The following is a 26,759-nucleotide window of genomic DNA, read 5'->3' on the forward strand; positions in this document are numbered from 1 at the left end:
AAACAAGTTATGCTCGAAGTACACCCATATGAATGAATGGCCCTCGTACCTAGTGGACCGCCTCTCCTGGTATGCCCCACAGAGGAACTTATGGTCTTCAGACAAAAACATCTTGGAGGACCCAGGCCACAGAGATTAGGCTGGCCTCAACCAGAGCCAGAGCTTTTTCGGTTGTGGCTCTGATCTGGTGGAACGCTCTGTCACAAGAGACTAGGGCCCTGTGGGACTTGACATCTTTCCGCAGGGCCTGCAAGACAGAGCTGTTCCGCCAGGCCTTTGGCCAGGGCACAGCCTGACTCCCTCCTTTGGCAATCCTCACAGAACTCTAGCCCAATGGTTGCCATTAATCTGTTTTGAATTAATTTTATAATGAAATGATTTTAGAATGTTTTATCATTTTACTGTTGTTAGCCGCTCTTATTAACTTATTATTAAGTTAGTCATCTCCATTAACCTCAGTAGGTCTAATCATGTATGACTAACAGGTGGTTCAATACATGATGTGCTACAGTTCATACTGGATCAGGCCCAAGGATCATCTAGTCCAGGGGGTCAGCAAACTTTTTCATCAGGGGTGGTCCACTGTCCCTCAGACCTTGGGGGGCTGGACTGTATGGGGCGCGCTCGAAATGAACAAATTCCTATGCCGCACAAATAACCCAGAGATGCATTTTCAATAAAAGCACACATCCTACTCATGTAAAAACACACTGATTCCCGGAATGTCCGCAGGCCAGAATTAGAAGTATATTGGGCCGGATCCGGCCCCCGGGCCTTTGTTTGCCTTAGTTTGCCTATCCATGATCTAGTCTCCTGTTCTCACAGTGGCCAGCCAGATGGGCAGCCTGCAAGCAGGACTTGAGTGCAGCATTTGTGATTCCCATCAACTGGTATTCAGAGGCATACTGCCTGTGACAGTGGAGGTAGAGCATAACCATTGTGGCTAGTAGCTGATCTGTTTAAAAAACAATATTTTGCCTTTGCCCACAATCCCTTTCCAGCTTGAAATATAAATATTTGGAAGAAATCTGCATCTTCACTTCTTTTGCTTACTTATTGATACACTAGAGCACAGTGTGTGATTCAACTGGGTCTCAGAGAAAGTGATGCTTCTTGAATAGGAATTTTTGCCCCATTCTGAAATGGCTTCATTTGCCATAAGTGGCATACATCATGTACCCAAATCTGACTGGTTGCCCAGAAGAGAACGTGACCGAAAGTGTTTCCCTACTCCTATTCTGATACATGGAAGTTTGATCCAATCAAAGGTGCTAAATGTTTTTGCTCAGCAATGGCTACAACTCATGACATTCATGTATTCTAAGTTAACTTTAGGTATTTGAAGTAAAATGTTGCAGAACAATCTCTGGAAAGTCAGCAAATATTTAGAAAATGTTTTGGCATTTGCTGACCAACAAAAAGCTAGAATTCAAATTCTTGAAAGTCTTTCCAATGTCAACTATGTCTTCCTCTGGTGCCAGATCTTTTAATTAAGGAATTACTGAGGTCTGCATAAAAGCAAAGTAATGCAGATGCTTAGCAATCAGCCTCTTTCTCAAATATGAATAGATCTTTGGAAACTACATTATAACTCTCAAATTCAGAGGTATAATTAGAATAATGAAACCAACAATTTTCCCATGCCTCAATCCTAAATCTCCAGATTACCCAGTCTTTTGAACACCTTGGTTGTGAATGACTCCGAAAGGCCTAACAATAGACTCCACACTGTTCCCTTGTCTTTGACAAGGGCTTAGGCTTATGGAAGGCTCCTTTTTGATTGTCAAAGGGCTTGTCTAAATATTTACCATCCATTTGGAGGTTAATTAGATCTTGCCTTCAGCTTCAGGCATACTGCAGCAAGAACAATACCAAAACCAAAATTAGATAGTGCTAGGGAAGGAATCCATATTACCCTTATTTTTAGTTCTTGATTCATTTGAATCTAAATTGCATGGTGGTGGTGTATTTAACCATGTTGCTTTCTTTTGATGAAATAGTCAACTGTACTTCATGGCTTTCCAGTTGGCACAAGTTTTATGGACAAGTTAAAACAGCATCTGGTGGCATGTTAACAAATTGTGACATAAGCATTTATGGACCAGAGCACATAGAATAAAAACATTGCTATATAAATACATTTTTAATATTGGCATAAAGGCATATGCTACCCTAGCAATTTATGGCTATTATGTTCTTAATGCCTGCTTTACTCAATGGTTTCAAGAAATGCAAACTCTTCAGTAGCAACTGATAGTGAGCAATAAACAAGGTTTATCATTTTTTAATTTTGTAAAATTTATATACCGCTTGACTGTAGAAACAAAACTCAAAGCGGTTTACAAAAAACACCTTTATTTGCATATAAATCAATCAGTTCAAGAGACCCAAACTTTTGGGCAGCATATTGTTTAAACCAGGCCCTAAGGTTGGATCCCAACCTAGTCATACCAGATGTAGACCCATTTATATGAATTGACTTCGGGATGACTACCGTCCCAAAGATTTCATTGGATCTCCTCAAAGTATTAGAGTCTAGATCCAACCCATAGTGTGTAGTAGACACAGGAGGAAAATATATTTTTGATTTGGGGTTTTAGCACAAGCAGACATTCTTTGGGTTATCCTGTGGTATGAATGGTTTAGTGTATACAAATACTATTTTTCAACATTTCAATTTTCTGAAGATTTCTGAATGTTGATGGTGGTCCCATAGAATGAGATTAGTACTATCCATGACAAGGCAAAAAGGGTAGGGTAAGAATATCAAAACCATGTTTTCCTTGTAATATCAGCATGGGGCTGTGAAATGTTTGTAGAGGAGAATTGATGGCGGGGGGGGGGGAGAGACACACAAATGGTTCCCGTTCCCCCTACTGCTTGATTTTTTCCCCTTCATCCAAACTGACGGGAGGGTGGGAGAATCCTGAGAGGAAAGGTTGCAGGGAAGAACATGTGTATTTGTGTGTGCATGTATGAAAGTGTTAACCAACCCGTACGCTTTATTCCCTATGATGTTCCTAGTCCCCACCCACACTCTTGTTAACAAGCAAAATAAATGTCTGCCATCATTAATATGTGTTGAATGATTTATAAGGCACTAATATATAAGGATGCTTGCTAAACTGTAGGGGGGGGGCTCAATGATTTAAAACCAACCTCTTTGTCTAAATTTGCTGTAGGTGTGAAATCAAATTAAAGTCTTGTAAAGCAGGACTTTTCCAAGTGATGTTCAGATACTGGACCCTCTTACAAATTGTATATTCCTCTTTCTTTTGAATCGTTGCTCAAAATGTCATTCAGCTACCATCTTTGTGTGCTGCTCTTTTGCAGGTGTGCTCAGAGTTATTTGTGGTTCCTCCAGTATAAACTGAAAGCTCCAGGCTTTTCTCATTTTTAAAAAGAGCTTTCAAGTGGTTGTCAGCAATACATTATGTCTTTCTTCTTGAATGTCACGTTCTGTACAAATGGACTATAAGAACCGTTCTGCTGGATCAGACCAAGGGCATATCTAGTCCAGCATTCTAGTCACTCAGTGGCCAACCAGATGTTACTGTGTCACAAACTGTGCTGCTGAAATTAATGTATTGGATGCATCCATGCAGCAGTCACCTTAGGCGCCATATTCAGACATTCTTCACAGATGCACTAGATCCTTTGGAAAAGGGTACCCTGCCACTTGACTGTTTTGGAGATGCTTGGAGAAGACTCCCGACTAGTCCTGCTCCCCATGATAATCACCTTGCTGGTCCTGATTCCACAACCTTTGCAGTTGTACACACATAGGAGCCTCATTTTTTTGCTGTTTTGGGGGGCAGCAGGGGCAGCAAGGTGTTGAACATTAGGAGTGGTCCGACGACTCCATGCGTGCCTTGTATGTGTGGAGAAGGTCACTCCTCAGTAGGACCTGACACTTGCACGTGGCAAATGAGAATGAACCCAAGCAGAAATGGAAATCCATTCACTGAGCCCTGGTTCAGATTGCTTACTAGCCTTTGGTGCTGGCCAACTGCACCTGCCTTGCCTTCACAATGCATATGTCGGTGGAATCCAGCAATCAATATGCAAGTGAACATTTGCTAATGCAACAGAACTTCATCTTCCTCCCCTCCCTCCTGCACACTCACAAATATGTTCCAGTGAGGTCCCCTCAACCTTCTAGAGCAGATTTTGAGGAGTGCAGGGGTGAGGAGGTGATGTTCTGTTGGTTGGGTGGTAGTTTGCTTGTCCTCACACATAGAGAATGTCAGGTGAGCAAGGCTTTCTCCAAGCATTTAACTTAAGAAAGCTACTATTTTAGTCATACCATGGGGGATTTTCACAAAGCAATTATTGCCCTTCTTATTTCTCAATGTTGTTTTGGCTTATAGAAGAGGCAACTTGAACTCATCTGTAAATTTACCGTAACCCATTGAATATACCTTAGTCAGGCTTCTACTATATTTTTGGGAAACTCGTTTGTCAGTTCACTATAGATTCGGACACCACTTAAGATATCATAACTAAATTATGCATAATGGTTCCTGAGAACAGATCTTTGTCTGTTTGGATGCAGTTGGGCACTACTTTGAATTAAAATAGAGAACTGCACACTGGGGGGGGGGGGGAAATGCATTAATTTTAACTACTGATTTCAAAATTGCATTGAGTTTTTGGGGGTTTATTAGCAATTCACTGCAACACTGCGTATGAGGCTGCTAGTTAAGTACAAGTTGAATTCCTAACGTACCGTAATAGTTAGCAATACATCTATGTTAAAAACCTTCTGATTTATTTGTTTTTCTCTTTGTTATGTTTATGTGTGTTGCTGCATACTGGACATGTATCCTTGGTGCCCTGGACTCCGGATAAACATCCCAAATGCAGTTCACAAGGTTCCTCTGTGAATCTCCACTTGAGGTAAGAAATCATGTTTTAACTCAAAATATTTACATTTTTAATACAGATTTATAGTTCATCTCTGCCTGGTGTCTACCATTACATTTATAACATTTCCTCAGTTCCAGTAAATTGGATAATCTGCATCTATTTGATTTTGTTGTGACTTGTTGAATACTTTGAGTCTCTTGAAAAGGCTAAATGAGTTTGCACAAGATTTCTTAACTGAATACTATAGAGGACTAACGTATGGTTCTTGAATGAAGATAATATTTCATTAGTGGTTCAGATCACCATTCTGCCATGAAGCTCATTAGGTGATCAGTCAGTTTCTCTCATTCTTATCTCCTTACCTACCTTACAAAGTTGTTGTGGTGATAAAATAGGGGAAGAACCACGTGTGCCACCTTGGAATTCTTGGAGACAAGGTGGAATACAAATATAACGAATGAACTTTGTTTTTTGGTTGTTGTTTTTTCCAAATGATCATGGGGACTTGTCCATCAAAGTGAATTTTGTTGTAAAGGTTAACCTATGCAAGCTAATAAATAAGGCCATGGGTGAGTCTTCACTATGACACCCCCAAAAAAACTTTTCAGTCTTGCTGAATCCTGGTATGTGTACATTGAAATCCAGATTTTACACCACGTTATCAATTGCTTCCATTTACTGGATTTTTTGTTAGTATACCAGTTGCATAATGACTGGATCCATGTCCAGATATTTATACATGTACCTTCCCCATCGTGTGAGGGAAAGAGCATGGCTGTGTTTTCTTCCTTCCATCCCAGCCACTGCCCACATTTGGGGCAGATGTTCTAAAGCAGGAAGCCTGCTGTCTGCATGTAGGCTCCCCGTGTGGTTAGCAGTCAGGACACGGGGAACAGGCTCCCCATTTCAAAATGGCCTTCTCTCACACAGTGAGGAACACATATGTTTAAACCCCTGAATTAGAGCTAACGCTAGCCAGTTTTCAGTTGCTGAGTCTGATGTTTTGGCAGTGGGGTGGATGTAGGGCAGGGGTACGGATCCTTTTTCAGCCCACAAGTTTCATTCCCTTGTGAATTAAGTTGGAGAGGGCCTGGGGAGAGTTCTGAGGGCTAAATAGAGAGATGTGGAAGGCCTGCATTCAGCCCCTGAGATCTCACCACTCCAATGTAGGGCATATGTTAGCCCAGTTTGAATGTTAAACAATATAGAGGAGCAGGTACATGGCTTGGGGGTGTTCCTGGATCCATTACTGTCAGGTGGCCTTGGTAGTCCAGAATGCCTTCTTTGGCTGGTGGTCCAGCTGTGCCCCTATCTGGACAGGGATAGCCCAGTTTCTGTGGCCTGTGCTCTGGTAACCACTAAGTTGGATTACTGCAGTGCGCTATATGTGGGGCTGCCCCTGAAGATGGTTCAGAAACTTCTTCTTCTTGTTGTTGTTGTTGTTTAGTCGTTTAGTTGTGTCCGACTCTTTGTGACCCCATGGACCAGAGCACACCAGGCACTCCTGTCTTCCACTGCCTCCCGCAGTTTGGTCAGAAACTTCAGCTGGTGCCAAATTTGATGGCTAGGTTGCTCACCAGGACAATACAAGTTCAGCTTATAACGCTGATCTTGGCTCAATGGCACTGGCTGCCAATTAGTTTCTGGGTCCATTTCAAAGTGCTGGCACTGACCTATAAAAGCTTACATGGCTCAGGACTTCAAATACTACCTCTCCCCATATGAACTGACCCTGCACTTGTCACCTGAGGTCCTTCTCCATGTCCCCGAGAGGTTTGGAAGATGACAACACGGGAATAGGTCTTTTCTGTTGTAGCTCCCCACCTGTGCTCTCCCCAGAGAGGCTTACCTGGCACCATCCTTACCTGTCTTTAGGTGCCAGGCAAAAACATTCATCTTTACCCAAGCCTTCAGCAATTAAATCTATGGCCTGTTAGGGGGGGGGCTGTTGTTATGATTATTTTATTATTACGCTGTCTGTTATTATGATCTGTATTATGCTTTTATTATTATACTCCATAAATTATGTTCTTGATTTTGTATACTGCCCTGGGATTACAGACTGACTGACTGAATGAATACAATTTGCATTTAAGTGCCCATTTTGGTTTGGTTAAATTTTAAATGCCTGAAGTTTTAAATAATTTTGTATGTTGATTGCGAGTTGCCTAGAGTCTGCCCTGTGTAAGGCAACTTTGTGTTAGGCAACTAAATAAATTTGCAGATACATTGAACATCCCAAAATCTGATGAATGGATATTCACTAAAGAAATTTATTGATGTATTTTTCTGACACATGTTTCTTTAAAATTATTAACTGCATATAATAGATTTTTTAAGCTTAATAACTAAAAGATTTAAATGCAGCAAGCATAATTTCCCTTTTGTTTTTCAAGTATCCACTTGGAATTGCAAATTGATACCTTTTAAAATATCCCATCCGTGCATGTGGGGCTTCTGAAATGCATTCCTTTCTTGACTCCCTACTTGCTTTCCTTCTTGAAACAGTGTTTGGCTTCTTGATCAGATTTAGCTTGTCTGATCTCCTTAATTAGCCATAACATGAGAATTTGAAACCACCATCAGAATTGATAGGATACTTTGCAGATTCCCCCCCCCCCCATTCATGAGTGGGTGGCTAATCCTTACTCACTGATGCAAAATATTAGCACAGACTGCTGTTGGATACCTTACAGGGTGGGCAGTTTTTTAAGGCAGATCAGTATGAGAACACATAGAGCCCCCGTGAGGCTCAGTTTATACATGCCATTAGAAAAACAGGTTTGTATTATATGCTTGACTAATGGCATTTTTGGTGAGGCAGAATTTGTTTGTAGGGTCTTTACACATCCATCCCACCCCAGCATGCTAGAGATGCTTCACCCTACTATTCTGCTAGGATATATAGTGTATCCTATCATCACTAAGCTTCTTTCTAGCGCTCCCCTGAAGTTGAGTGGCAAGTAACAAACCTCACTGAGAATGCATGTTAACCTATCTTACTTTGAGAAAAATATTTGGGCAGATTTGGATGACTAAGGATGAACATATCTTACACGCTACAGCCTACTTTGCAAAATATAAACTTGAAATTATCAAAGCAGAATATGTGCTTTGCATTTTCAATAACTATTTTGTGTTTTGAGTTCCTTTGCCTTAAAAAGAAACCTCAAAGGCACCTAAATGTTTTCAACTTTGTTTTTGCTTCTTAAAAACAGATAACCAGGGCTAGTGAATAATTAGAACAGGTTTTAGAGTCGAGGCTTCAGATTACTTCATTTATAACAGCTAAGAGGACTTTGTTTTTTGTAGGTCTTAAAGAGTTAACTACCACATGGGTGTAATGAAATTGTCAGGTTATAGTAATTGCACCAGTAATTTGATATGTTGCTGTTTGAATGAAGCCATGTGTGGAGAGTTTGTTCCTTTTCTCTGCTGAATCTAATCACCCCCACCCAGTTTTACATTTTCCCAACCTGAAGGCTATGAAGGCTAATCGGGATCATTAGACTTAATGGGGAAAGAGCTTTTATCACCTCGTCAAATAAGGCAACCGATTTCCATTATTTGCCTTATTTTGTATGGCTGTATGGGTGCTTATGTACACTTTGCTGTAAAAAAGGAAGGTTTATGCCAAGGATTTTTTCCCCCTGCAATGCTTTTTATTGATATTTTGAATCTTGAACTGAATTTTGTTTGGCACCACTTGCACATGTTTTCAATTAGAAGAAGCCAAATAAAAAGTCTTAAATATCCAAGGCTATAGGGATTTTTGAAATTCTCCAACTAAAAGCAAACTCCACGTGATCGTTGCAAAGCCTCTTTACCATGTATGTCACAAATAATTTCAAAACAAAAATTAAACTTTATGTGACTGAGTTCTGTTTTTCTTTTGAATTCTCAATAAACTCTTTAGAGACAACTCTCTTGGCAGTAGTAAAGTGGTTTTTCAAAAAAATCTGTTTGATTTTTTCATGTAGAGTCTTTAAATTATTAAAAGAATAAACATGTTATTGGAAAGAAAAGTGCAGTCTATATGTAAAGAATAGTCTATTTGTGTTGCCAGGGAATTGACTCTGTAAAGATTTTCAGCTCTTCTTTATAAGCACCAACTCGTTAAGCAGAAGCAATTGACATGTATCACTGTTGAAGTGATTGATGTTGCTTAACTAGTCTAATGGGAGTAAGCTGTGCCTATGGATTGATTTTTTTGGAGGATAAACTAGATTTGTTTGGTTATTTGAAGTTTGTAGTACTTTTTCAGCTATAACTACTGAAAAGATTTTGTTTTGTTAAGATAAATGCAGATCAGTGGGAGCTATTTCATTACTGAATAGTTATATGCTCTTAAAATGATTCTCTTAAATGCCAGTTTCCAGTTTTGTAAACACTGTGCATAAGCCTTCCTCCCTGCTTGGTTCTCTGACTTTTGCATTCCCTTTCCTCCCTTTCCTCCAGTTCTCTATCCACTTGTACAAATATTATCAGCTGATTCTTTTAACTTCTTTTAACTCCAAGCAGTCCTGCTACGTAGCCTCAGTTGTGTCTCGTGCCATGGTCTTGGCTTGCCTGCAAACCTCCTGTTACTCCCAGTTTTTATTTATTTATCCTGAGTACAGGATAAATTTTAAAATCACATCTAAGGAAGTCATAAGATGGTTGTTAGGTGCAAAAAAAGGTATGCTATCAGGATATAGTGGATAACAACAGACAAATAACTTCTGGTTAAAATGGAATAGGAACTCAAGTAGAATTTATAACTAGCTTTTATCTGTAGGAAAAAATTGAAAATAACCTCCTGTGTCAATCTCATTGGAAATTATTACAAAGTAATGTCATCCTGGCATTTGATACCATAGAGGCTGGAGCAAATCTGTCCTACTACATCCTCAGGCTACTACTACAGATTACACATATGTGGTATATAAAGAATAATGTTCATAGTTTGTATTTCAGTACCTTTAGATTCAGTAGTTACTGAGCTGACTTTGGATGGATGGCTGTTTCTTGACTCATAAAGTTGAGATAGACACAACCTTTTTGCAAATGCATACAGCCCCTTTACATGTGCCACGAATAAACCAGGAAGTTTTTAATTAATCAAGTTTTCCATCTCATATGAACCAGAAAACTACCTTCAAGAAAAGCCAGGATTGTAAACCATGGTTTGAAGTTGGTTTAATAAACTGGCTTGTTCAGAAGCTGATAACTAAGACTCTCCTCCCTGAAAGAGAGGGGAGTGGTTGTGGGCGGGAGCCCGAGCACCGCCCAGCAGGGGGCATTTGCCCCCTGCCTCCAGCTCACCTGGCTGGCGCTCACGCCCCCCCCCCCCGTGGCCATCCAACCAGGTGCCACGGAGGGGGCGTGTTCAGCAGCCTTTTGCTGCAGTGCCAGCCTTTCCCTGGCCTCATTCCTCGTCGTCCCGTTGCGATTGTAAACCATGGTTTGAAGTTGGTTTAATAAACTGGCTTGTTCAGAAGCTGATAACTACATAGTTTTCTGGATCAAACAAGATTGGAAAGTATTGTACATTAGACACTACCTAGTTTAATTGTTCTTTTCCACAAAGGGGCTTTTATGTGGTCAAAAGGCTCGTGTGTATCTTGGCATATTAAGCTGAGCTATGAGGATCCAAATGTGGCCAATGTCTTTGGATTCATTGAAGGTGCTAGCTTCAGCTCAAGTAATTGAATTAATATATTAATAATGCCCTTTTGTAAAGTACTGTGCATAGTAGTTGTGTTATATAAACAACAGTAATCAAAATGTGAGTTTGGTTTAGTTTTAAAACTCCTATATCCATTGCATCTGTTTTAAATAGCAGAAATGAAGCATGGTTGCTCAGAAGCTAAAAATATTTCAGTCGTGGATGTTTTTAGCATATTGTTCTGCAGAATTATTAAATGAATCCTTTCTAATCCAGTTTTGTTGAAAAGATTCCCGTAAATGCTAAAAGATTGATGTGATGGAGTGAAGGTGAATTAGATTATTGTCTTGGACAAGAAGGGTTTCTTAAGTTGCAAGAGGAGGGGAGGACCAGTGTACTTAACATTTATTGATTTATTTCAAACATGTATACCTCATTTTCCCTCCAGAGTGCTTACCTCAAGCAGTTCTAATTTAATGAGTATAATCCAGTTGAATATAGTTTATAGTTCTCCAACAAAGCTTTTGTTTGTGATTTTTTATAACTTAGGGCTGGCTCCCTGTATAAATTTTCTTCACATGCATGATCTTATCCTCATAATCCTGTGAAAGTATACTTTTCAGCATATCTCTACATGCAGCTAGTTATCCACATCTTTTAAGGATGAAGAACCAGTGAGCAGAATCTGTTCTGTTGGATTCTATTTACTCATTTGTCTGTTTATTCATTTTATGGCTGATCAGTTTCAGTGTCACTCATAACTCTGCTAAGAAAGGTTAACCCCCTTATTTCCAGGCTTGACATTTGAGGCCAGTAGACTTCAATATAAGGAAACCTGCAAGGCAACGAAAGCAAGATTTGGTGGTTGTTAGTTAATAAATATTAACGTAACATGTGAATATATTGTAAACTGTTTTGGAAACAGCTCCATAGAAGTGTCTTGAAATCTCTTATTTCTGCACCTAAAACTTTCAGATTTCCATCTGTCATTTTGTTTGGCTATGTGAATGGGGCAGATAGCTAAGAAGGGCCTAATTCACTGAGCAGAGTCTTACTTTTATCTCAGTTTTACGTTACTCAGTGCATTTGCTTGTTTGAATTTCAAAATGGTTCTCATTGTTAAAGATAATGTTACGGTTTTATAAACTGATTAAATTTTGCAATTGAATTTATGCTGATCTATCCTCTCTAGGCAGAAAATCTACCTAATGGTCCAGATTGTGGCTATGGTTCTTTCCACCAGCAGTACTGGTTTGATGGAAAGATAATTGCTGTGGGTGTCATTGACATCCTTCCAAAGTCTGTGTCATCTGTGTATCTCTACTATGATCCTGATTATTCTTCCCTATCTTTAGGCGTATACTCTGCACTAAGGTAAGGAAGTATTTTTTTAGTTATGTAGTAGTCATTTAAAGGTCTATTGGCATTTTAAAGCATAGAATGAAAATGAAAACCAAAGTCTTACATGAAAGGCCTGCTTCGCTTTATTTTATTTTAATTTTTTTAGAGTAAGAAAAACATTTACCTCATAGGTTCTAATTTAATTGGTCTGAGTATTTAAATTAGGTTGACTTCAGTGTTTAAAGCAAAGGGTTTAATCTACTTTGGAAGATGGAAGTAAGAAGTGAAACGTGTGGCCAGATCAGCTCTGTGGTACCACTTTTGCTGTATTGGGCCATTTCAAACGACTGTTCTGTTGCTGTTTTGCTTCCCTTTCTCACAGATCCAAAACCAGGTCATCATCACTCAGTTTTGTATTCACATTGTTGTGCATTCACAAATGTTGTGCATTTGTTTGCATGCATGAAGGACCATTCCCACAAGTGACTCCCTTAAATGCAGAGAGGAGCTTTGTTTCTTTGTTTTTTCAGTTGGAACTGACCAGTGTGGTGTTAATCCCACACTTTCACATTTGCTTGCCTACAGATGGAATGCTTTTCCCTCACAGGAGTGCTGCCAATAGTGATGTTTTTAGTTTCCTATTCCTTGATAATATGCTGATTTAGCAGCGTTTTGGGTTGTCTGAAGTACTTTCACTATATATAATAAACTGTAAAGGAGGAGTGTGGAACCCCTGGCTCTTCAGCTTATGTTGGACCTCAACACCAACTGCCTCAGCCAGCATGAAGGAAGATGTAGTTCGGCATTTGGCAGACACACTGGCTGCCCTTGCCTATAGATCAGTCATGGCCAAACTTGGCCCTCCAGCTGTTTTGGGACTACAACTCCCATCATCCCTAGCTAACAGGACTGGTGGTCAGGGATGATGGGAATTGTAGTCCTAAAACAGCTGGAGGGCCAAGTTTGGCCATGCCTGCTATAGAGTATGTAAGGTGACACCTAGACAAGCTTACTTAAACTCATATGAAAAGAACTGTCTTCAAGGGTGATGTAAAGTGGGATAACCAATATCTTGAAGTCCACAGATTTCCCCATCCCTGGTGTAAATTTGGTTAGGTTCTGTCTGTTTTCATGAGTCAGGTTGCCAGCTTCTTAAACCTGGAGTAAATATGAACTCCCTCCAGGAGTAGACGCCTTAATGTGAAGTTACTAAAGTAACTTAGTTACCTAAGTTAACAGAAGGCTAGGAATGGAGAGCCCTTAAGAAGCTGTGGAGGAACTTGATACTATGCAGGCTGTTACCAATTTTATTCAGGGATGTTTGGAAAAGCCTTTCCTGAGCTTGGTGGCATTATTAGTTTGAATCCTATTTTAAAATATTGCTTAAACATCTTTAAATGGGTGGGCCTCTTCAGAAAAACCCACGGTCTAAGAACCCAATCCATTAGACCAGGGGTCAGCAAACTTTTTCAGTAGGGGGCCAGTCCACTGTCCCTCAGACCTTGGGTGGGGGGGGCAGACTATATTTTTTTTTGGGGGGGAAATAATGAACAAATTCCTATGCCCCACAAATAACCCAGAGATGCATTTTAAATAAAAGGGCACATTCTACTCATGTAAAAACACGCTGATTTCTGGTCCGTCCGCGGGCCGGATTTAGAAGGCAGTTGGGCTGGATCCGACCCTTGGGCCTTAGTTTGCCTACCCATGCATTAGACAAATGATGAAGTGATATGTTGTAACTTCTAGTTCTGGAAAAGCAACCAAAAGGACAAAGATAATATATATTAATAAAGGAATTTGTTTGAATGGTTTTACTCTCAAAATGAAAATTCGCGCATAAGTTAACATGCATAATGCTACCTGAAGTCATTAAGGCAAATATTAATGACTGTGAAATCTATGGACTTTGTGCTTTTCAGGTCTTTGCAGATGTTTCTTTGGGATTTAATTATTTTTTGCCTAAAATGAGTGGGTTTTCGTATTTGCTTGAATAATGGGCACATTGGCTACCCTTGTATATATCTTGTGTCATTCAGGCAGGCTTACCTAAACTTCTATTTTAGTTGTCTGTCTTTTTTTCCTTAGCAGTTAGAATGCCCCCCCTCCATAAAATCTAGGATACCACAGTGGCTCAGCCACCACCTGCAAGAGGAATTGCAGACCATTAGCAGCAGACCATTTTTAGTCCTCATCTGCCACCTACTTTGTTGAAACACTTCAAACAAAAGCTGAGGCTGGAAGGCCAAGTAGGAGTACTGCTGGCTAGAACAAAATGAGGGGAAATTGGCAGTTGTGCATTCTTCACACACATCACTTAGAGTGTTGTCCCAAGTTAGATGAAAGCAACTGTCTCCAAGTGATGTAAAGCTGGAGAACCACCGCTCGCCTCTTGCTGGCTCAAGACTGAATAAGAAGAAAGCTAAAATACTGTAATTTTTCTTTCAAATAAATAAATGGGACGAGCACAGAAGACAGCACTCGCCAAATATGGAAAATAGCACTTGCTGCATATTTGCATGTAAATTACTCAAACTCACTGCAAGCTTCCTGAAACTTGTTGATTTTTAAATTCTCTGAAGTCTGCATGTACTGTCTTAGCCCGCTGAATACAATGACTGGGCCAGACTTCTATAGAACATCAGTGCATGAATATTAATAGGAAACCTGTTAAAAGGGTGCCTTTAATCACTTGCAATTTGAATTTCAGATTAGCTTCTTGGCAGGACAAAATGCAAAATTGGCTTTCTTAAGTAGAAGAGTTTGTGGTTTTGTTGGGTTTTTATATGGAACTGTCTCTGCATTTATTATTCCCATTCTTTACTTAAATGTAATCATCCCTTTAACATAGGCCAAAATTTAGGTCATTCCATTTTATTTCACGTTTGCTGTATTATAAGAGCTCCTTGCATCTGTGAACACATCTATCTGGTATTATCTTTTTATCCATTCAGAATGATTGCTTCTTTTACAGGGAAATTGCTTTTACAAGGCAACTTCATGAAAAGGCCTCTGACCTATGCTATTACTACATGGGGTTTTACATTCATTCATGCCCTAAAATGAGATATAAGGTAAGGCTAAAGTTACTTTATTAATGCGTCTGAATTCAGTCTGGTGTTTGATGTGACTGTTCTGTATGACTTCTCCCTGCTTTGGCTTGGCCAAAATGGAGCTGGCTTCTGTTCAGTTTTCTTTCAAGTGTCTAGAGTATTTTATATTTTTATCTGCATAAGATTTACTGGCTGGTATCCAATGAATTGGGCAACTAGTTCTACATGCCAAGAAGACTATGGGCTAGGGTTTCACAAACAGTTGCCTTCATGCCACCTAGCAAACCACATTTAAAACTGAGAGGACTTTCAAAGCAGCTTGCAACTTTGGGCAAAGATCTTCTGTTCAAAGGAAAGTAAACCAGAAATTCCACTGGGTATGCCAAAACCCTTGGGCATCCCTAAAGTCATTCTTTGGATACCAGCCATTTTGTTCAAGGTTGGTAAAAAAACCCAAAACTTATTTAGTATGTTTTTAATGATTTGAAATCATATGACGTCTATAGAATATCTCTGGGTTTTGTTGAACTCCTTACAGTTTGGTTTCTTTAATTAGTTTGCTGTAAAGAAATACAGTGGTACCTCGGGTTATGTACCTAATTCGTTCCAGAGGTCCGTTCTTAACCTGAAACTGTTCTTAACCTGAAGCAGCACTTTAGCTAATAGGGCCTCCCGCACGATTTCTGTTCTCATCCTGAAGCAAAGTTCTTAACCCGAGATAATTCTGGGTTAGCAGGGTCTGTAACCTGAAGCGTCTGTAACGTGAAGCGTATGTAACCCAAGGTACCACTGTAAATGAACCACCATACCAGTGTTCATCAGATGACTATGTATAGAGCTAACTTATTGCCTCAGTGTTTAGAAGAAAAATGGAAAGAATTAATACCAAATACATATTTATGTTTGATTACTAGGTATATGTCACCATATAAAGGATTGTCTTATTCTTTTGGTTGTGGCTTGGAGTTCCCATTTTTTAATTAAAAAAAGGGGGTGGGGAGGAAGTCTCACATTCTAACAATGCTTATGTGCACTGTGCTCAGTGGAATTTGCTCTCCAGTAAATGTTTCTTTAGGATTGCAGTCCAAATGTTCATACTATCTACAATATGGATATGGAAATCTGTATATAGCTATGTATATAACAGAATATCAAGCATACAGTAGAAAAGCAGGCCACAGAATTTGAGACAAGGTCACTAAGATATTTTTGCAAAGCATGGAGGGGTCAGCTCCGCAAGAGGAATGTATGCATCACATGCATTAAACCCTGATTTTGCACCTCCAAGGATCATCTCTGGCATGGGAAAGATCTCTTATCTTGAGCTGTGTTGCCAACCTGCATGTGCAAAATTCCACTAGAAGGTTTGTTGGCCTGAATTGGTATGAGAGGCTTCTTACAGCCCGATAAAGAGGCTTGTGGGGCATCTTTCCATTTTGCTCTGGCAAGTGTATTTATTGGGCCAGAAGTAATGCCTCCAGTGCTGCTTTTTTCCCTTTTCTGGACAACAGTGCTTCCTGAGTAATTCACTTGGAGAACAGAGCTGCTTTGGTAGAAACAACAAACAAACAAACCAGAACACAAGAAGTGGCTCCCAAGCTGGCAGATGCTGTTCCCAGTGTGAAAGGGCTGAGGTGTCTCAGAGGCTTCTCCTTTTGTAACGTCCTTTTCTTTTGCAGTGTAAAAAGTTTATTCCAGTTTCAGCAAGGCTTGAATACTCCTTCGCTATTGCCGTGTTAATGGTGACCTTACTGCCTACCGCAGCCATTCCCTAGATTTTCAAGGTGCTTCATTAAAATAATAAAAAAAGTGCGTGTTGCAAATTTACATAGACAAACCAGGCTTTTTAGACACACTCACACTTATCAGCTACCTAATAGCATTCAAATTATGTTGTTCACCTAGCCATTGCTTAGGAACACACTGGAAACAGTTTGCTGCATGGAATGGTTCTAAATTTGAAAAATACAAAATGGTGCCTTTACCTGAGGTTGCTTAACTGGCTTCTCCATGGTGCACAATGCTGCTGGTTACTGGATGGGAAGTGGGGAGGCAGCAGAGATCAATGCAGTGTGGACTCAGCAGCACTCATCTGACACTCCTGCTTATGTGCCCATGCTGAACCCCTTGCTTCAGTAACCAGCACCTATGTGCAGTGTTGGAAAGTCAGGTAAGCAGTGCAGCCCTGCCTCTGCCACCTCATTAGCCTCTGCTCATGCTCTCTGTCTCTGTTCTCTAGATTCTAGAAGGAATGGGAAGATATGAATGTTCAAGGGAGATTTGCCAAGCATACTTGCGCTTAAGAATCAAAAGTTGTACTGAGAGACTGTTTGGTTTGAGAGAGAGTATGCATTTGATAACTTCCCCATCAATATATTCTGCTGCCTGAAGCATCAACTCTAAATGCATTTACAGATTTACATGTATACATCATAATTCTGCCACCATCATGTTGAACTCCAATTCCTCTCCAAGTCCAGTAGTCCATATATTGCTGTTACACAGCATACTACCCAAAGCACTGATCTTGCCACTTGCTCTTTTCATTTGCATGTCAAGCAAGGCAATTCAGCCCAAGTCTGCCTCTTCTCCACATTTGCTGGCTGAAGCATCCTATCTTGCCTTCCTTTTATGATAGGACTGGCTCCTGATAAGAAGTAAAATAGCTTCCTCAGTCAGATAGTATCTGTGAATCAAGTTTGCAACTATGGTTGCATCTTTAACATCTAAATGTGTTGGGAAAATCAGTTGCCTTGAAGTACAAATGGAAGCACTACTTTGCCAGTAACTTATTTCAAAATAAGGATGGCTGGTTCATGTTCAAGAACGATCGCTGCTTGGGGGCAGAATTATTTTTGCAAATCTTTTGTGTTTCATATGCCACTTTGGAAAAGCTGCAAATGTGCTGCCTGCCCCCTGCATATGAATAGATAAACCTCAAATTTTAATAGATTGATGAGGGGAATATCACTGATGACAGTTGATCTTTGGGTCTAGAGTACTTTCCCCCACCCTGACTTGTAATTTTCATATCCTTTGATCCTGTTCTTTTAAATTATATATTCCTGTGTAAAGATTTTTTATTGGTTTGGCTAGGAAAGCTTCCTTCCAGCCTAAATTGAGCTTCTCACCAGTTACTAAAGTGCAGTGGTGTTTCGAAATGTGCTTCCATCTGCTGAGCAAGACAGAATATTGCCCTGACAAAATGCATTTTTAGTGGTTACCTGGCTTTTCCATCTAAAAATGTGATACTCTTTCCATAAATGCTACAAAGATGTGCTGATCCAGCTTTTGGCAGAAAGTGTGAAATACAGTCTTCCTAAATTGGTCTTCCTTGGAACTACAGAGAGCACTTATGGTGGTAAAGTGTTTGTAAGGAATTGAATGACTCAAAAGAGATTTCAACCCCTAGAAGTTAAACATGCAACTCAGTAACAAACTCCAAGGAAGTTCAGCTTAATTCCATACATATAGGAAGCTCCCTTATACCTGCTCAAACTGTCTATATAGCCCTATGCTGTGTATTCTGCTTAGAAGTAACACTCCTATAACTCTCGTACCCATCAATCCTTTTTCTCACATGCAAGCAGATTTTAAATGTTAGATATGGCCTCCAAAGCCAGTTCTTCTGAGCCTGGCCCAGGGATGTTCAAGATTCATTCCTTTTGCTCTTTATATTTTCTCTCACTAATACATTCAGTTGGAAAATACAAACTAGTATACAACCTTCCCTTCCAGTAATGATTTATGTTATTCTTCATCACCTTGACTTGTCTAAAAGAGATATAAAAATAATGGTGATAAACAGACCTATTTGATTTAGTAGGAGAACATAGAACCAAAGAATTGTAGAGTTGGGAGGTATCCTGAGGGTCATCTCTTCCATCTAGTGCAATGCAGGAGTCTCAACTAAAGCATCCATGAGAGATGGCCATCCAACCTCTGCTTAAGAACCTCCAAGGAAGGAGAGTCCATCACCTCTCATGGAAGGCTGTTCTACTGTCGAACAGCTCGTACTGTTAAAAGTGCTTCCTGATGTTTAGTCAGAATCTCCTTTCTTGTAGCTTGAATCCATTGGTTCGGGTCTTAGTCTCTGGAGCAGGGGGAAAAAAACTTGCTCCATCTTCCATGTGACAGCCCTTTAGATATTTGAAGATGGTTATCATACATCTTCTCAGTCTCCTCTTTACCAGACTAAACATGCCCAACTTCCTCAACCATTCCTTGATCATGTTGGTTGCCCTCCTCTGCACACGTTCTGGCTTGTCAATATCCTTCATAAACAATTCCACTTAATACTGTGCATAGAAGTGAGCAGGCCAGGATTGTCTGAAGCCTAAGCATTCCATTACTTTAATTGGACTTTGGAAGACTACTGCTACTGCCTGACAGTTAATGTCATTTCTTTATTACTCGCTGGCTTTCACATAAGGATGAGGCATGGATGTCTAGCACCAGTCAGGAAAAGCATCTTTGCTATCTGTAGATGGCAGATTGCCAACCTGAAAGCGCCCGGTGTGTTTAATTTACACATGCACTATGCATTTATGTATTTATACCTGTACCATGACACTGTACTGGTAATTTCAATGTATCTTGCATTATAAACTTCCCAGTAAGGTGATGATCTGGTGGAAAAAACTCCCATGATTGGTTCCACCCTCTTAGTTGTGATATTATTGTACATATTGCAAACATGGGATCAGAACACTGAGGCTTAAGATTTATAGCAGTGTGTGTCAAGGCTTTGTGTCTGGTTCTTATATAGTTTGCTCTTTCTCTATAGCTTGGTTGAGTACTTTCCTGTAAGAAAGCAAAAATAAAAAATCCTATACAATGAACTATAGCCCAAACTTAAGTTCCCATGCTTTTTATTCCAAAGTTGTTCTGTCCCTTTACTATCAAAGGTACTATCAGACAGCTCCTGCTTTATATTCTTTTGACTGGAAAATATATGGTTGTATGTGAACACCTTTTTGTTTTGTCCTTCATTAACCTTAAGCTTTTATATGAGTTGTCAAAAGATACTCATTTTGTTTTTTAAGCTCAGCTTCCTTGCCCTGTGGCATTTCTCAGGCTCTCTTGGCATGCACATTTTCATGCAAATTAGTTTCAATTTAAGCCCACAATGTCTTTACTTTGGCCAGCTGTCTGCTTTCTCAAAAACTTTTTCCGTTGAGTCCACAAATTTTAAAGAAGGTATACTTTGAAGTGTACAGTAGAACTAATAGCTTCTGAAAAAAAATGTTAATATCTCAGAATGTTTTAAAACTCTAGAGAATCTTCTATTACTTGAACAAGGTGTTTTAGTGGAAACTTCTTCCAGATTTGCATAAAAGCCACAGGAAATGTAATTATTTCAGTTGGTCCATTTCACTCTCCTGACATGGCTTGATATCAGATGGAGAGAGAATAGTAGAAAGGATTCCAAAATGTCAGAATAGAAACAAGAGGCCAATTCATCTGTGATTAATCATTACGCTAAATACCTCTGATAGGCTGTGGTCATAAGCAGAAGGTATTTATTGTGCAGTGCTTGAGAACCAGTTTTCCGTGGTTAGGTTTTGAGGGATTCAGCAGCATTGAAAAATGGTACAGTAGTAGTCTGCAGCTCCACATCCGCAAAGTCAAGCTTTGGCAGCCTAAATCCCCTGAGCTCTGGCTTTTTCACAGTTCCCTGGCTGTGGAATTTAGTTAACCTTTTTCAGTAAACTTGGCTTTGCTGCCTAAGCAGAAATGGAAAACCACAGCACAGCAAAAGCCCAACAGGATGTTGTTTAGCCACATTCTCTTGTGAGCCTGCCACTATAACACTGAAAGGATTGCAGATTTCTTGCCAACCCCACACACAACGCAGCTGGCACTTCGCATCTTCCTGATGGATACTTTATTAGCCTCATTGTATTTTAGCTGATTTCAGATGACAGTCTGCTATTTGCTAAAGTAGTGATACTTATCGACAATGCCAGGGACCTATGATAGAGGCTTATATAGAACTGACAGCTTTCTTTTGTGGTTGGTTGATATTTGTGGCATAATTCAAAATGTGTAGGAGCTAGTTTAAATTTCTTAGTGAGCAGAAGCAAACCCTTATGAGACTACTCTAGAAGGAGGTTGTGGTGATGTGACATGATCCTGATTGATGACTTAATCTAGGGAAGTGTTTCTCTTCTCAGAAAAAACAAAAAATTCCTTCCAGTAGCACCTTAAAGACCAACTAAAGACCAACTTCAGATACTTGGTATCTTTCTTGATACCTTGGTATCTATATTCTTGGTATCTGAAGAAGTGTGCATGCACACGAAAGCTCATACCTAGAACTAACTTAGTTGGTCTTTAAGGTGCTACTGGAAGGAATTTTTTGTTTTGACTATGGCAGACCAACACGGCTACCTATCTGTAACTCTTCTCAGAAAGTTAGGGCTAAAAGTTAGAGCTACAGCAACTGGGTTTAACTTGTGTATTTTTCCTCCTCAATCTGAATCCATAAGGACTATTTTAAAAAGAAAAAAATAATATTTGAAACAAAGTCAGTACAGTACATACGTTTCAGGTTACAGACTCCGCTAACCCAGAAATAGTACCTCAGGTTAAGAACTTTGCTTCAGGATGAGAACAGAAATCTGCGCAGTGGCAGCGGGAGGCCCCATTAGCTAAAGTGGTGCTTCAGGTTAAGAACAATTTCAGATTAAGAACGGACCTCCAGAACGAATTAAGCTCTTAACCCGAGGTACCACTGTACTAATAACCTTAGGTTTAGAGGAATATGTCTTATACTCTGTTTTTTAGGGTTTGATAAGAGTACAAGTTTGATTTATAATGAAGATGCACATGTAACACATTACATTATTGGGTGGAGGGGGCTAGACTATACGTCACATTGATTTAGATATGGGTAATTTGCCGGTTCTAGTAATGGTTTATAAATGAGCATCTATTATTTATAAGATACTAGCCTGGTTCACACATTGCTGACATTCAAATCTAGATAGTTCAGTAAAGGCAGTAGCTTACTTTCTAAACTTTCCCAAACACCCGCAAGGAGCTCACAGTTGCTTTACTCATGCCTGGTCCTTTACTGCTGAGCTTGAGCTAAGCCAAGCTTTGGCTTAGTGCATCATCCAAACCCAGGCTTGCGGTTAAGTTGTCTCCAAACTAACAAGGAGCTGTAACTAAGAACAAACTTCAGTAGTTATTCTGGAGGGAGCTTGTCAACGAAGTGGGTTTGCATGGTACACGAAGATTTACATTGGTTTAGCTCAGGGCAGCAGCAAAATGACTAGGGAGGTGTGAAGTAACTGTGATTTCTTCTCCAGGAAACTGCACATTTGTTCTAGGTCAAGGTTTGGCTTGCCGTGGTGTGCTCACCAGACCACTGTCTTTATTGAGCTATCTAGATTAAGCTGCTTCATTATGGATGCTTCAAATAGATGGAATGACAAATAGCAATAGTCACATTGATATAACGCGGTTGATTTGTAGATGCTCTTATTTCACCATGTCTTCAGGTAATCAGTGCGCCAATAAATGCAGAACATATAATGCGGAGTACTTCGGTTTTTTATATATTCTGAAAAGCGACTCACTGAATTTTGCATCACTGAAAACGAGCTGTTCTAAATGAAGCTTTGATGCTTCCTTTTCTTTGTTGAGTTTGTCAGTGGTGGCTTGGGTAGGGGCACATTTATTCGAAAGATCCAATTCTGAGCTAGGGAACTCCCTACACTCAACACCAGCTGCTTTTCTGTCTTGGCGATTCATTTTAGCAGACTCGCAAACAACGTAAAAGAAGTTCTAGAGCAACACTGAAAGAACATTGCACCCACAGCTATATATATGTACTAATTAATACTGCACCACTTCTTTTTTCCCTTTTAAGACTCTAAGGGAATCGGATCAAAGAAATGCAAAAACTCAAAAGAGTTTCTATCTTCTTTGGTTTCTATAACTCACATTTTATTTTGCATATTTCTCCCCGGCCATTCAATCTTGAAGGGTTTCCATAACTGCTGGGCCAAATAGGTCATGCACCTGTGCAGAGCATGTGATAGGAATATTTTAGAGCTCCAGTCATAGAGCTAGCAGTCATTTTCCCATTCCCTGTTGCAAGGAGATTGAGTGGCATGCGGAATGTGCTGTATTATGCCAAGTGAATGTAAATAAAGCATAACAAGATCTAGCATGAAATAATGTAAGCATTTTAAAACTATGATTTATAAACCAATGAGGCTGAATCAGTTAAAAGTTTTTACTGCCCTTAACACTGGTTTTGTTGCATTTCTCAGACAAACTGATATATTGTTCAGATCTGCTCACTTTTGCATTAGAACAAATAAATTGTCCATGTGTCTGAAAATGAGATCTTTGGAAGTATGGGAATATAAGTTCTAGAGCAATTAGAAAGCCAAGCCTAGATTTCCATTTTATAGGATGATTTCTTCTGAACAGTGTGGAGTTGGTGTTCAAAAGTATTGCTTTCTTCATTTACTTGGGGGGGGGGGAATCCTTTGAGATCCTCTGTTACATTTCCTCCGTGCTATTATTTACAGCACTGGATATTTGCAGCCAATCCTATGCATGTATGCATGCATGCATGCATGCGTGCACACACACACACACACACACACACACACACATCCCAGCATGAGTACTGAAGAGTTCAATTCACAAACCACTCTGCTGATGGTTCTCTCGCCCTGGAACTTCCTTGCCTAAGAGTTTATGCATTGGCCTACAAGGGCTACTAAGACCTGCTGGAGCAGTTGAATGAATTCCTTTCCAGATGCTGCAAGCTGATTGCCTGGCTTGGGGAAACTGAGAACTCTAATCAGATACGGCAAATTTGGAGCAGCTGCAGTTGCTCTCTGTCACTTGCATCTAGCGCTAACAGAATGTCCTAAAAACAAGGTTTAAAGTTTAATGTTTTAAGTTTCACAGCTACTCTTTTAAAGACCACCTGCATATTGTAAGGCATATTGCTGCTGACACTGTGATACTGATGTTACCTTTCAGTGACGGTTTCAAGGAACTCTGTTACTTATCACTAACAGCATTGTATACTGTGAAATGTGAGGCTCCACCTCTCCTATGAGTCTCATTCTCCATTTGTATTAGGAGGCAGCAGAATCAAGGAAGTTGTCGCTGTTGATGACTGAGTACATTGTTGAAAGCACTGTTGGTTACATGTTAACAGAAGCAAAAGGTAACTTTCAAGGGTAGAAGCAAAGCTCTCTCTTACATGCCCTCTCTCTAGAAAACATAGATGGCTTTCTTTGTTTTTGATTTCTCCCTGCTTCTCAAGTACTTAAGTCAGGTCTCAATATAGCAGATTCCTAGCATGTGAGGTAGGTGTATTAAATTGAGAAATAGTAACTTGCCCAAGTCAGCACAGTAGAAATTTTGGGTGGGATTCAGGGTGGCTCTAAGGAATTGGTGCCATCAGTGCAAGCATTTCTGCTTTGTTAACAGAATAAACCTCCCTGTGGAGCAGATTTGGGGATGAGAGTGGGATAGGATGCAGAGGAAGTAAAGTCCCGGTGCACTAGTGGGAATCCCTGTGCACACCAAATTAGTGGAATACTGCCCATAGTGAGCAAGTGCTGCGCTGCTTACTGCTTGTCCAAGTTTGAATGTTCATGTGTATAAGAGGCATAGACAATCTCTACAGTAGTATACGATACTTTCTATTTCATTTCTTAAAACCCCCCTGGAGATGTCCCACTAAACTTTTTGCATTGTTCTGCCCACTTTGAGTGACAGACCTTGCCAGCTTTGTGTCATATGAGGTGAAGTGTCAGTTCCTTTCAGATTTTCATGGTGATCTGTTGCAGTTGACGTAGCATGTGGCCAAAATCTGAGTTTCAGGCAATAAGGTTTGCAATACCTTGCAATAACTGTGAAGCATGATGATAGGTAATGAATGCTTTCCCTAGACATATACACTTAACTCTTTATTAATGTTGGAAAATGTAATTTCCACACTGCTCTGTATGCAAATAATATATGTTAATAACATACGTTTAAGTCAGACTAGATGGAAGTTTACATTCTGTGTCATGAAGGCAGTGCATCGAATATATTTTTATATAAAATGTATAATGTTAATTTGTTAATAATCTAACACATAATCAATTGAAATAATACATTAAACTTCCACTCTTCCATTTTTTAAAATCTTGGTGTGCTTGATTATAAAGTCAGTTGAGGGGGAAGGGAAAGGAAGGGGGTTAATAGCCACTGAGTTATTAGGGGTGATTTGACTACTGCTGTCAAAGAGAGCTGCCAGAAAGATTAATTCCAGATTCCCATAACAAGCCCGAGACAAACTGTTCTTGAATGAGACACTAGGGAGAGTTTTATCATGTCTAATTCATGCTCTGGTGTAGTTACACACTCACTAATCACAGCAAAACACAAAGAAGATTGCCATGAATTAGATCAAAACTAGAGGGCAGCTCATATAATGGCTTGTGAGAGTGCTATGATTTACTCTGGCAAAGCATGCAGAGGAGTGTTCTTTAGAAATGTGCCATTCATCTTATATAAATATAAATTATCTTTCCTGGAGCATCAGTTCTTTGTTGGGCAATCTCCCACTAGATTATATAGCCTACTTCACAAGAAAGAGTAGGACATTTCGTAGCCCTGGCTGATGTTGTACTGAGAATGGCCTTCACTGTCCATGTTCTTGCATGATTTCAGTCCATAGACTCTGCCCTCCCAGTTGCTCAGTACTTTTGTAGTTGGTCATAGTAAGTGTGAATTCAATCTAGAATGTGCCACATTTTGCATCACTAAAGTATTTTTCCACTTTATGGTATACAGTACAGTGGTGCCCCGCAAGACGAATGCCTCGCAAGACGAAACCTGCTAGACAAAAGGGTTTTCAGTTTTTCGAGGCTCTTCACAAGACGAATTTCCCTATGGGCTTGCTTCGCAAGACAAAAACGTCTTGCGAGTCTTGCAAGTTTTTTCCCTCCCTCCCCCCTTTTCTAAGCTGCTAAGCCGCTAATAGCGCTAATCCGCTAAGCCGCTAATAGGGATGCTTTGCAAGACAAAAAAACCGCTAGATGAAGAGACTCGCGGAACGGATTATTTTCGTCTTGCGAGGCACCACTGTAATTGATCTGTAGATCATCTCAGGAGTCTTTGCTATTGCTTTGAATAACATCAGGATCCTTAACATTTATAAACATGTATAAAGCCCTGTAAAGCTTGGGACCAGGATACCTGAAAGATAATTTCACCCTTTATATACTCAGCTAAACATTGTGCTCTGCAGGTGAGGGTCTCTCACAGATGCCATCTTATCAGGAGGTCCATTCCGCACAATGTAGGAATTGTGCCTTCAGGGTTGTGTCACCTACCCTTTGGAATGCCCTCCCTTTGAATATTAGACAGGCACCGCTTCTGTTGCCTTTTTGGCACCTACTGAAGATCTTTATCTTTCAATATGCTCTTAAATGTGAAGTCTTTCTTGAATTGTTTTTAGGATGATTTGAATGTGTGGTATCACTTGTTGTTTGCCACCCTTGGCTCCTTTGGGTGAAAGGGTGGGATATATATTTAATAGGGGTGTGTGTGAAAATGTCCAAACCTATTACAGCAAAGGAGGGTTTAGAGAAGGCTTTGCCGTTGGCTACCCCAGCCATATCAGCATGTAATAAAACACTTGCATTGCAGGGACATTGCAGGAAATGCTGCGTGTAAAATTGGGATAGCCAGTGTTGATGACCATCATATCTAAATGGTGACTCTCGCCAGAATATGCATAGGTTTTCTTTCCTGTCATTCACAGTGGCTACTCAGCAGGTTTTATCTTTACCTTTAACTACTTATTACCTCTGTTA

At 39.9% G+C, this 26,759-nt stretch overlaps 1 protein-coding gene across 6 annotated transcripts in view; it reads left to right on the forward strand.

Annotated features, from left to right (window-relative positions):
• Nucleotides 1-26,759, forward strand: part of ATE1 (arginyltransferase 1) — a 75,111-nt gene that overhangs the window by 20,963 nt on the left and 27,389 nt on the right. For 5 of the 6 annotated variants that reach the window (XR_014157007.1, XM_081863735.1, XM_081863734.1 and 2 more), the window contains 3 exons: nucleotides 4,867-4,899; nucleotides 11,709-11,890; nucleotides 14,832-14,931. Coding sequence is in view for 5 of the 6 variants with exons in the window: in XM_081863735.1 (XP_081719861.1) it covers nucleotides 4,867-4,899; nucleotides 11,709-11,890; nucleotides 14,832-14,931 (315 nt within the window). In the remaining variant the exon portion in view is untranslated. The remainder of the gene's footprint in view (nucleotides 1-4,866; nucleotides 4,900-11,708; nucleotides 11,891-14,831; nucleotides 14,932-26,759) is intronic. The other variant, XM_081863738.1, reaches the window with a different exon arrangement.

Source organism: Podarcis erhardii (genome assembly GCF_964252035.2).
Source record: "Podarcis erhardii genome assembly, chromosome: 5".
Classification (NCBI taxonomy): Eukaryota; Metazoa; Chordata; class Lepidosauria; order Squamata; family Lacertidae; genus Podarcis; species Podarcis erhardii.